At 44.9% G+C, this 12,598-nt stretch overlaps 1 protein-coding gene across 5 annotated transcripts in view; it reads left to right on the top strand.

Annotated features, from left to right (window-relative positions):
• Positions 1-12,598, top strand: part of plpp1a (phospholipid phosphatase 1a) — a 186,578-nt gene that overhangs the window by 166,580 nt on the left and 7,400 nt on the right. For all 5 annotated transcript variants that reach the window (XM_039750355.1, XM_039750356.1, XM_039750354.1 and 2 more), the window contains exon 5: positions 9,145-9,321. In XM_039750355.1, coding sequence (XP_039606289.1) covers positions 9,145-9,321 — 177 coding nt within the window. The remainder of the gene's footprint in view (positions 1-9,144; positions 9,322-12,598) is intronic.

Below are 12,598 nucleotides of genomic sequence, written 5' to 3'. Positions count from 1 at the left end.
AGTTAAGATGTGGGAGAAGGTGTAATGGTCAGATAAAATCAAAATAGAAACTTTTTGGCTAGACTTCAAATAGCTATATATGGCACAAAACTAACACTGCCCATGCCTCAAGAAACACACCATACCTATAGTGAAATACGGTGGTGGCAGCATCATGCTGTAGGGATGTTTTTCATTTGCTAGGACTGGGAGCACTGAGCTGAGGGAATGATGGATGGACACAAATACTGCACAATATTGCTGGAGAGCTTATTCCAGACTGCTGTGAACCTACGGCTCGGGAGATGATTTATCTTTCAGCATGACAATGGCCCTAAACATGAGGGCAAAGCTACACTGGAATGTCTGGAAAAACAGAAAGGTGAATGGTTTGGAATGGCCAAGTCTTAACTCAACTGAGAATCTGTGGCAGTATTTCAAAACTGCTGTCCAGAAGCCCCATCCCACCAACCTAGAGGATCCCTATAAATTTAGCCAAGAAGAATGAGGAAGAGTCGCTCCTGAACAATGTGTAAAACTGGGACAAACTTACATACCCAAAAGAATGAAGGACGTTATTGAATCAAAGGGTTTTTTGACAAAGTATGAATGTGTAGGGCTTGGACACTTGGGCAAACAAGAACTTTGGAGTTTTTCTTCTTCAGTTAAATATCTATAAAAAGTTTAGATTGACTTTGGAAATATATTGTCACAGCATAAGAGTTCACATTGAAAATACTGAATGAATAAATAAACATGTGTACAGATTTCTGATGACTTTCAAGGCGATTGAATACTTTTGCATGCCACTGTACCTGCATAGTGGTGCACAGTATGGAAGATGCCCACCTGCACTACTTTCTTCTAATCAGGGTATTATTAAAATGGATTAAAAATAAATCACTTGCATTGCTAGCGGCCCTTACTGCTTGAAATGCCTGCTTTTTCATTTCTTCTTCACACGTCATTTGCTTGCTGCCCAGCTCCTGCTATGCATGCCAGTAGGTGGTGGCAGGGCCGTGTGCTGCTCCAGGGAGCCCAGCGTTGTGCCAGTGTGGAAAGTGTTAACAAGAGAGAGGCCGGAAGGAGAATTTCAGACGCCACTCAGTTCAATGGGGACTCCAAGAAGTATTTCACAGGGGGCTCTGAGCCGGGCGCTAATTCTTCTTTCCAAATGCCACTCACACGCCAGCACTGAGCTTCTCTCATCTCCTAAACATGCTGACTGAGAAGAATAACAAGATCAGGTTACAGGCATGAAATTGTTGTTTTGTTCTTCTGAGAGTAAAAACGTCAAGCGGCTCACACTTCACTTGGTGGGCTGTTTGTTTTTTTTCCTTTTTTCCCCCCCCTAGACCCCCCACTAGCTTGAACATTGTGATCTCAAAGCAACATCCACATTTTCTTTCTGTCCCCTAACTGGTCTGATAGGATTTGTGACGACATCTCCAGGCTCTTCAGCTTGCACTGCCACGTCAAAGGAGATGAGGGCCAGAGGCGCAGTCCGCTGAGTGAGGGTCCACATTCCAGGAGGACCCCTAAAGCTGTGAAAAATGAAAATAATGAAAGGAGGATTTGAAAGTGGAGTAGACTGCTTGAGTAAAACGTCATTGCTGGTGGAGTCAAACACCGTGTGGAGGGTCTTCTTAGGTCAGCCTCCATTGACTTTGGGCCACCGATGTGATCTCACAGGCTTTCTGTGGTGCTTTGTAAAGTCCGAGAGAGCAGCGCAGTGTCGTCAGGCCTCCAGTGACGTGTGGGGTCTGCTTGTTCTTCTGGTGTTTCTGGGTACGCCTCCTGTTCTCCCGCACATCCATGAGTGCTGCTCCTTATTATTATAATCCATTTCATTTATATAGCGCTTTACAAAGACAAAGGGAGCCACTTGAACCTCCACCCGTGTGTAGCACCCAGCTGAATGATGAGATGGCAGCCATTATTGCAGAAGAATGCTCACCACACAGTAGGAATTAGGAGAAGAAGGGGTGAGAGAAATGATTAGCCAGTTAGAGAGTGGTGATGATTAGGGGGCCAGAGCGGATAAGACAGTGGTGGGCAGTTTCACCAGGATAGAAGACGCCCAGGGACCTTTAATGACCAGAGAGTCAGAACCTCCGTGAAGGATGTCACCAGTTTTTACAGCAGTCTCCCCGTCACTGTGATGGGGCACTGCTATCCACACACAGACCCCAGGGTGAGTGCCCCCTGCTGGCCCTGCCAACACCTCTTCCAGCATCAGACTAAGCTTTTAGTAGATGGTTTCTCATTCAAGAACTGGCCGCTCCTGAGCAGGCTTTGCTTCAGCCGAAGTGCAGGTGGTATGGCTCATCCACAAATCTCACAAGTTTACTAAATGAGCCAGAATCAATGGCATTAATATAAATAAGAACAAGACCCTGAGAGGCTCCACCGATGACCCCAGTCTCTTCTCAGGTGTACTCTTGTCACATCCTGGTTTCAGTTTGGTTCCAGCCTTGTGCTTACTGGCTGTTAGATATCTGGGGGCAACATGGTGGTACAGTGGCTAACAGTGCTGTGTCCCACTTTCCAGACATGTGCACCTTGAATCAGCTGAATTTCAAAAGGCCTTTGACTCCGTCGTCCCACACTAAAGAGTCATTCTCAGACGAGAAGCTGTAGGCATCAGAGGTAACCTTCACATCGGGGTCTCAGTCTGGCAGGAGTGCAGATAAGAAGAAAATTGGGTCATCAGTGGGGTCCATCCTTGGACCGTCACTCTTTCTGATTTCTGTTAATGGCACAAATAACAGTGTAGGTAGCAAACTGGTGACATTCACAAATGACACTAAAAGTGGAGGAGGCAGCAAAAAGACCTTCAGAACTGGACAGACACCTGGAAAGTGCAGTTTAATGTAGAAAAGTGCCACACGTGGGCAAAAGGGACATCAGCAACAAATACAAGAGGGGAGACTCTGGCACACAGGAAGAGACCTCGGAGGAGGATTTAGGGGTTTGTGTTGACACAACACATAGTCAACATCATTGACTAAGCAATGTGCAGAAGCAAATGAAATGTTAGGTTATAACATAAAAACTGTTGAATTTAAGTCAAGGAATGTTATGATCGAAGTATATAATGCGCTAGTGAGACCAGACATGGAGTGCTGTGTGCAGTTCTGGTCACCACACTACAAGAAAGACATGGCAGCACTTGAAGCTGTGCAGAGGAGAGCAACCAGGAACACACCAGGACTTGAGGACATGACAGACTCGGAGAATTAAACCTGTTTAGTGTCACACACAGCAGGCCATGTGGGGACCTAATCCAGGTCTTCAAAATCATCAAAGGTGTTGAGAAGAAGATCCCGCCATATTCTTTCATCTTAAAGGTGAACCACATACTTGAGACGTCAAAGGAAATTAGAAACGCTCATTTAAGACTGAAGCCAGGAAGCCCTTCTTTACACAAAGAGTTGTTGAGACCTCAATGACCTTCAAGAAGAATCTGCTTGGAGATATTGGCAGAGCTTGGCTGTCAGCTAAAGAAATGGACTTGACGAATTGAATGGTCTCCTCTTGCTTGTCCTTTCTGTTGTTCTGGTTTGACATTTGAATGTGTCAAGTGTTCATGGCAGTGGTTACCTGTGATTTGTTTTACAAAGACCACTGGAGTAGTAGTAGCAGTAGACGTGGTAGTATTGTTTCAACTCATGTGCCACACTCCTCAGTGCAGGATGGTGTCCTCGACTACGTGATTCACCATTAAACCGAAAGACTGTTGCTAGATCTTCTTCACCGATGCCTTTGAGGATTTTAAATTCCTGGATTAGGTCCCCATGTAGTTTTCTCTGCTCGAGACTGAATAGGTTTAATTTTCTGAGTCTGTGACAGTAGGACGTGTCCATAAGTCCTTGAATGCACCTGGTTGCTCTCCTCTGCACAGCTTCAAGTGCTGCTATGTCTTTCTTGTACTGTGGTGACCAGTATTGCACACAGTCCTCCAGATGTGGTCTCGCTAGTGCGTTATACTGTCTTTTGAGGCATGGGCCTTCTTGCCCAACTCATATTTTAGCAGTGCTGCTTATGGAGGACAGGCTGTCCCTCCATCTTGGAGTCAAAGCTGAGGAGCAGCATGCAACAGTGAGATCACCTGATGTCCAAGGAAGGCACACTGCTTTGACCCGAGTGCTAGTCAACATACAGGGCAGCAGTCTGGACAGACTGAACCCTGAAGAAGTGTACAGGGGAGGAACATGAAGTGAGCCCTACATGGATGGGGTATCAAACCACAATCTTGAAGCTTTGGTGTCATGTGGTAGTCCAGACATCAGGCATAAACATGGGCAGCACTTGGACTAGGAGTGTGTGCTCAAGAAAGAGTGGGCTACTTCACTCAGGCCATCACTGTTGGGGGCTAAGAGGCCAAGTGTGTGTCTTCAGTGAGATGTAGAGCAGCTGTGTCTTGAAGGGGCTAAATTGGGCTTGGCTTGCAACAACCTACCACAGCACGATGGCGGTCAGATAGTCGAGATGCTTATCTTTGTCTTTAGCGTGACACCATCAATCATCGGAGTGAATGGAACTCCCACAATGGCTATCAGCAGGGACAGGATCAGCTATGAGAGCCCAAGTGCAGAATGTCCACTGTGGTGTCCGCATCGGTCACACATGATGGTGCCATCTCAGCTCCTTCACATCCTACGGCTAATGAAGATCTGCTGCCGCCAGACTCGTGACAGATGAACATAACAATCTGCTCTCGCCGCGTCACTGGTGAATCTGAGAAAGTCGTAGGGGGTCAGAATGCTAAACACCTTCCTTTACTTCTCAGATCACTTCAGTGTGATGGGGGCAGCTGTTTACTGTGTCCTCGGCGGTGTGTTTTGTTGCACTCGCCCGACAATGAATTTTTAAAGAGATAGCAGCACTTTGATCATGCAAATGTAAAACCACAAAAATGGCATCTTGCCACCCTGCACCGCGGGCCAGGACAGCTTGAGCACATCTGGAGGATTAGCAGCGGAGGGGAAGTGCGGCCGTACACTGCAGTCCCATGGAAATGGCACAGCTGAAACGATTCATCATTTAAAAAAAAAAAAAAAAGACCCTCTTTCCAGTTTTGCACTTGAGAATAAATAAGAAAAGTGAGGTTAGCCTGGACTGTTAAATCAGCGGGACCCTGGAGTGACTCCAGCCTTTCAGTTCCAGATGACACCGGGGTCTTTTGTTCACAATTGCTCCCAGCTGCCCCTCCATTTTCATCCTGAAGACATGCAGGTCAGCTTGACTGGCACCCCATTCTGACTTTAGTTCCCACCCAAGTGCTCCCTCAGGGCCGTGCCGGGCTCAACGCGGAGCAGTACATGACAGGGCACACTGGACCCACATGGGCATGAGGTGGGCCTGCACATTTACACACACAAGCCCTCAAATCAAAGTGGAGCGGACATGTAATGAGGCAGATGCAGGGGTCCGGGCCCCCTAATCTGGCAGTCCCCGTGTCAGATGTGCTTTTTGTGATGCCACACAGGCTAAGGATACGAGTCCCATTGCAAGTGTATGAAGGTGTCGTCTGTACCTACTCGGGTCCTCGTGCGGTGGCTGCAGTGTGTGGATGAGCTTCACTTGCCATGGAAACAAAAGCCACCGACCAATCCCTTTCATCACTCTGATTGACCAATAGGTTTTGTCACTTAACTGTCTAATACTGTACATGTCTTTGGAGTTTAGGACATTAGAACAATCAAGACGAGAGCAGGCCAGTCAGCCCACAAACCTCGCCATCCTGTCCACTTACTTCTTCTAAAATGACATCAAGTCGAGTTTTGAAAGTCCCTAAAGTCTTACTGTCTACCACACTACTTGGTCTGTTATTCCAAGCGTCTATCGTTCTTTCTGTAAAGAAAAACGTCCTAATGTTTGTATGAAATTTCCCCCAAACAAGTTTCCAGCTGTGTCCCCGTGTTCTTGATGAACTCATTCTGAAGTCACCGTCTCGACCCACTGGACTTGTTCTGATTTGATCAAATGAAGTTCTGACACGTTAAAATAGGAAATCACGGGCCTTCATCACCGCACACATCGTGGAGATGGTGAGAACGCAAGAGCAGCCCAACATCCTCATCAGTCTTATTCACAGAACCAACACGGTGGGGGGGGGTCTTATATGGAGACATAAAGAGGCACTCAACCCCCACCCCACAGTCCAAAGCTGACCCCTGAAGTCTTGCACTTTGTTTGTTGAGTGAAATGGCTGAACAGCAACAAGCTGTCCATGTCAAACCCTAGGAGCACAGCACGGCACGTCAGGATTGACCGTCTTCACAAACGGACGTGCCACTTGCAGCGTCCAAATGAAACATCTGCCCACCAAGCTCATTGCGTCCATCTGATTCAACTATACCCCCCTCTCCCCCCCAAAGCTCATTGCGTAAGCTCCTTTGTTTTGTTTTTCATGCATATTGAAAATATTAATCAGCAGAAATGAACGCTTCACTGCTACATATGCAAACACTTGAGATCTGCAGAGAATTGCTTTGTTGCCTTGAACAAATTTGGGACCTCAGAACAAAAAGGGGGACAAAAGGGCAAAAATACCTAAAAAAAAAAAATACCCACAGAAAACCAAGCAGGACAGCTGAAGACGAGCGTCTGTTTCCAATCAGTTCAGCAAAAAACGGGCATTGGCAGGAAGAGCCGAGACTTTACTAAAAACAGGCCCCCCTGGCGCGCCTCTGGATTAAAAGTTCAAATCAATCTTTATTTTATATAGTGCCTTCGAACCCAAGTCAACAGAACGGCTGCCCGCTTCGATTCCCGTTATCTTGAATTGCTGGCTGCCTGCTTGCTTTTCACTGACCCTCAGAGATTCTCGGCGCCCCATGCTTGTTCAGATGGTCACTGGCAGTGATGGGGAGCGTTAACTTTTAAAAGTAACCTTACGTATTACAAAAAAACCAAGTATGTCAAATAGTTACTTATTATAAGGTGTAATTTGTTCCAAACAGGGCATTACTTTTGTAAGAAACTTGTTATGAAATCCTAAGCCCATTTATGACCCTTCATTAAAGTGACCAGAAAGTCAGCCACATTTGATCATTTGCTCACGTTAGCCCTCCATGTGCTGCGACCTAAATACCATCCGTCCCCTTTTTCAACCCCCTGACTGTCATCCCCTGATCGAGCTGTCTGAACATATCAATAGCAAACAGCTGGATGAAAACTAAGAAGTGCCGCCGCCTTTATAGGCTTCTCTTATTGGCTTGCAGGCTGCATTACTCTCTCCCGTTTGGCTGTGTGATCGAGCCCTGCAACGGACCGCTGCTCCACCCGCCACATTCACTTCTTGCCTTTCACCAGGCGGTGCTGTGATAATCTTTGGCTCTCTGTCACCCTAAACTGGACTGAATGTATACTTTGAAGTTTTGTTTGGCTCTTTTGACTTGACTGTGCTAAACTCGTCCATGTTAGTTGTCACCAGATGGCTGGAGCACACAGAAGAGATGCAATACTTCTGTGAAATAACACAGTAAAAGGTTTTTTTAGAGTGTTTGGAATAAATTTTGATAGTAATGCAGTAACACGTCTGTAACTTCTATGAAGTAAGTATTGCATTACGATACTTTAACATGCTTTGTGCACTCCAATTTCTATTTACTTTTAACGAGTTAATGGTCACTTAGTCTTGCCGATTCCTGACGTCTAATATAAACGTCTGCAGACGACCATGAGGGAATTGTGCTTACAAGTGGGTGGGGCCAACTGGAGAGCTCACTGAGTGTCACATCTGTGAACCAATCCAGCGCCGGCTGAGCTCTGAATTCTCCCATTCACGATCACTCTGAGGTGTTCTCGTTAACCTGACCTGACAGGCAGCAAAGCTTCAGTTTACAGTCAACCGTCTACAGCTGCAAAGTCTCGTATTAGACATATAAACGTGTGTCATGTGTGCCGAGAACACTTTACGTGTTTAAATAATAATCATAACCTGATGCAAGGGGAAAAAAACGTTCTGTGGCATCAGCTTATACGTCAGCATTTGAAGACATCAACGGACGAGTGGTAAGTGTGAACAACACGACGGCGCAGGTGCTGTGTGCTCTCTGCTGTCCAGTTATGCCAGTAGTGTTGGCGTCAGTGCTGGCAGCTGTTCATGAAAACATCAATTGCAGAATACACGTAGTACACAAGTAAATGGTGCGTCTCACTCCATCAAAAGGGCTTGCAGTTAAAAGAGGCGGAGATTTTGAGATTTCAGAACTCGACACACAGGCATAGTAAATACGCCTAATGACTTTGAGTAGAGCCTTAAGGGTCTCAAGAAATAACTACATGAAGTTAACCGTGATCTCGAAATTTAAATGTAAACATGGCGTGTTAACAAATCGTCTATCTGTGGCCCACAATTCTTAATGAAACTCTTGTTTGTTGTTATGTCATACAGTGATTGTCACAAAGATATAGCCGACAGAGAGACCTTTCAAACACGTGGAGTTAAGTAGACACAGCGGTGGTCCACATGTGTGTGTCGGTGTCTTCTGTCGCTACACTCATTACAAGGTCTAAATTTATTATTAAGCTTAAGTTACAGAACTGATAACAGCAATTTGAACTTTTGATTTTCTCTCAGCATCAAGTCTTCTGTTCAGTCTCATTTGCTGTCCCACTGAAACCCCGGTGGCCATTTCAAGTGCACAGACTGGAGGAATCAGGGTGAGGACTTTTGGGAAGAAGCCCTGAGGCCGTAGCCTTGCCAGTGGTGGATTGTTTGAGAATTACGTCTGGTCCACCATGACTACTGGTCATTAGCTACTTGTCTCCTCTGTAGTGACGGTCTGAGTGGTTGTCTGTCCAAACTGCACCAGGGATTTTCTGCCCAGATGATAGGGCATTAACAGTGCCACCCTACATGGCCCAATCGCCCTAAAAAAGATTTAAAGAAGCATAAGATGTCCTCATATTAAGAGCACAAAACACTTGATATGCACGGGACTATGACTAGCAAGTTCAGCTAAAACAGGAGAACGTGACCACCGTTCAAACGTCAATCCCTGTCTGCTCAAAGCCTCCATCTTAATCACGTTGGAAATGAGCAGAAACAATGGAAAGAAAGCGTCAAGGCAGACGAGCATCTTTCTTCCACATACTCAAGTTGGTCACTTTATGATGGGCTTACCCTGGCATTTTCTTTTTCTTCTCTTTCAGCTTTATATTCAAGCAAGACTGGTAGAAGAGTGGGCAAGACTGCTGCGTCCCACAATCCAGTTTTTCTTAATTGCAGCTTCTGTCTACGTAGGCCTGTCCCGTGTCTCGGACTACAAGCATCACTGGAGTGATGTGCTGACCGGCCTCATCCAGGGGGCAGTGGTGGCCATATTGATTGTAAGTATCTGCTTCTTACTGACACATAACAAGCAAATCAAATTGTCACCTTTAGCCGAGGAGGGCTTGCCATCGAGCATGCGTACCCGTGGACAGTGGGTGCATCTTGAGGGAGGCTAAGCGGTTCCAGTTTGGACTGCAGTAAGTGAAGTTCTCATATGTGGTATGGTGTCCCAGCATGCACTGCAGAGCCACTGGATACCATCAGCTTTGAGCTTAGATGTGCCAAATGAGCAGGGCTGCATTAGGGGGTTCTTCTAGGGGCTTCCTGGCAGAGACTTTATTAAAAACAGGGCTGTTTGAAAATGACGATTATACCTTAAATAGTCAGCTTATTTGTATATGATATTTCTGGTTGATCCTTCTGGATAAAACAACTAAATTAGCCCTTTTTTCTTCTTCTTCCGGGAGGTAACAGACAGATAAACTCTTTCTTCTGGTTATCCTTAACAATGGCAGAATAACGAGAGGAGAGCTTCTGTCATGGCGCTCTGGGCTCAGATTCTAAGCCAATGCATCCTAGACTGAGATTTAGTAATTTAGCAAAAGAGATAAAGGACCACATGTTTAATACACCATGGCAGCCTGGCACTTGACATCTGATGAATACATCGAGTGTACATGCCATCTTAAGGTCGATGCTGCGCTTAATAAGTGGAAATACTTTGGTGTCATACTGACGTGGGAAACGCCTTTTGAATGGGCCGATGCTGCCCTCCTGGTCAGTATGTACAACTTAACGTAACTGCCACATGAACAATATGAACGCTACATTTCAACACTACATGCCCACACTTTTCATGACAGGAACGCAATACTCACATACAACAAACATGAAAAAACCTTTAAAAAAATGAAGCAAAGGTAAATGGTAAGCAAAAATCAGACACAGTTATTTTATGAGATCACACAGTCTACTTTATACATGTGCTGCCCGTCTAAGTAATCAACGCAGACCTCAACGGTGACGCTGGCAGTGCAGGATGTCCACATCTCTGTTCATACCATTTGTAAAAGCAGTGCCATCTGTTGGATAGCAGAGACATGGCAACCAGACAGACACTTGGTTTTTGTTTTTTTTACATATATTGTTAAACCCCCAAGAGGAAATTGTCTTTCTGCATGACCTTTTGGGGGCCAGAGTGCAGGGTCAGCCATTGTACAGCACTTGTCCTTTTATTAAGGTTTATTACAATAAATATAGGGTAACTACATTGACATGCAATGCATATGCATGTGGTGCATTTTATTTTGGCACACTTTTTATCATGTCTTCATTTAAAACGTATCTATTGATTGCTTTTCACTGTGGTCCTCAGTTTTCATAGCAGTGCAATGGCATACTGCATTTTAATTCACATCCAAAGATTGCGCATCGCAACTAAAAAAACGTAGGAAGTGTATTGCATTTTACGTGTTAATTTTGCCAAAGCTTAATGTAATCAAAGGACCAATCAGCTTGAGAAGGTGGGGAATGGGTCCTCATTAAATAAACGGGCCTGCTGTTTAATGCCTGCCGCACTCCTCCCATCTCAGTATTCTTTATAGTTCAGAGTTCTTTTAGATGCTAGCTGGTTAAATACACATGCAATACAAGCATCCATCCATCCATCCATCCATTATCCAACCCGCTGAATCCAAATGCAGGGTCACGGGGGTCTGCTGGAGCCAATCCCAGCCAACACAGGGCACAAGGCTGGAACCAATCCCGGGCAGGGTGCCAACCCATCGCAGGACACACACAAACACACCCACACACCAGGGCCAATTTAGAATCGCCAATCCACCTAACCTGCATGTCTTTGGACTGTGGGAGGAAACCCACGCAGACACAGGGAGAACATGCAAACTCCACGCAGGGAGGACATAGGGAGCGAACCCGGGTCTCCTAACTGCGTGGCAGCAGCGCTACCACTGCGTCACCATGCCGCCCATGCAATACAAACAGTTTTTGCAAATTTAAAAATAGTAAACTCTTTTGGTAGTAAAGTCATACATTTACTATAATTTTGAAAATGCAGCTACACTTTTAGGTTTAGCATTCATATCTGCTTTTCCATGTACAGTGGAACCTCGGGTCACGAACGTCTCTGAACACGCACAGATCGGGCTACGACCAAAAAGTTCGCCAAACTTTTGTATCTGTTCACGATCACACACTTGGTTGATGAACAAGCCAGTTTCCCCTTCTGGTTTGTAAACGCTGATACTTTCCGCACGTGTTGCATTGTTCTCGGTCAGACGTGCTTCATGCAGAGGGACTCCACCTCAAAACTGTAACCTCCTCCCCACCCAGCTTCCTACTCACTTCCTTCATGCCAGAACTCAACTCATGCAAGGTTAGTTTTCTTGGTTGTTTATTAAAAAAGGGTTTACAGAGAGCGGTTCGTAAAGCTGCAGCATGAACTCTTGCAATGTTAGTTTTCTCTGTTCAAGGTTTTCTCAGTGTTATTCAATGTTTTTACATTTAGTTTACTATTAAACTGTGCATTCTATGGTATACAGTAAACCCCCGATTCTCTAAAGAATCGCAAATAAAAGAATGGCAATCACTTTCTGTTCCCTCCGATCTTTGGAGGGATGAAAAATGATGGAGGGTGGGAGCGTCCCGGGAAAGATTTAATTTAATTAAATAAATATATTTGTACTAAAATTAACCAATTTATTAAAGCTAAAATTGAAATGTAATTGTTATATCATTTAAGTCCAAAATGTCTTCGAGCTGCTGCACTTATGAGTAAAACAAATATCGGAGTGCAAAGGTTTAAATGAAGTAAATTGGAAACAAAAAATTCATAAAATGGTAAATTCAAAACAGTTAATCAAAAATTTCCTTATAAGCAACATTTTTGGTAAAGATGGTTTCCTGTCCTTGAATCAGCTCTGCCTGGTATGGCGTAGTTAAAACCTTCACTTTAACGTCACACGAACGCCGGACTCTTGAAAATGCAACATAAAGTTGTCCATGTCTAAATACAGGCTCAGATAGGTAAATCACTACTTTGTCCTTGGCATTTGTTGATCGTCATGGCAAATGCAGCCTTAATGGGAAGTTTAAAAGGTAATTCCAGGTCAGAACTTGTAAGGTATGCGATCCCGTAAGCACTTGTGCCTCAATAACATTTTCTCTCATGCTGTTCACGACCGACCGTGTACCGTTGCATAACCCTTGTTTAGTATTAAAGTTTCTTAATAGCATGACTATTGTCCCTACTTTAAGGTTAAGATTGTGTTTTGGTAATCCAGCTGGGTTAATAGTGTTTAAATATTCTAAATA

Source organism: Polypterus senegalus, chromosome 4, assembly GCF_016835505.1.
Source record: "Polypterus senegalus isolate Bchr_013 chromosome 4, ASM1683550v1, whole genome shotgun sequence".
Lineage (NCBI taxonomy): Eukaryota > Metazoa > Chordata > Cladistia > Polypteriformes > Polypteridae > Polypterus > Polypterus senegalus.
The sequence above is the reverse complement of the archived record's forward strand: the minus strand, read 5'-3'. Positions and strand labels throughout refer to the sequence as shown.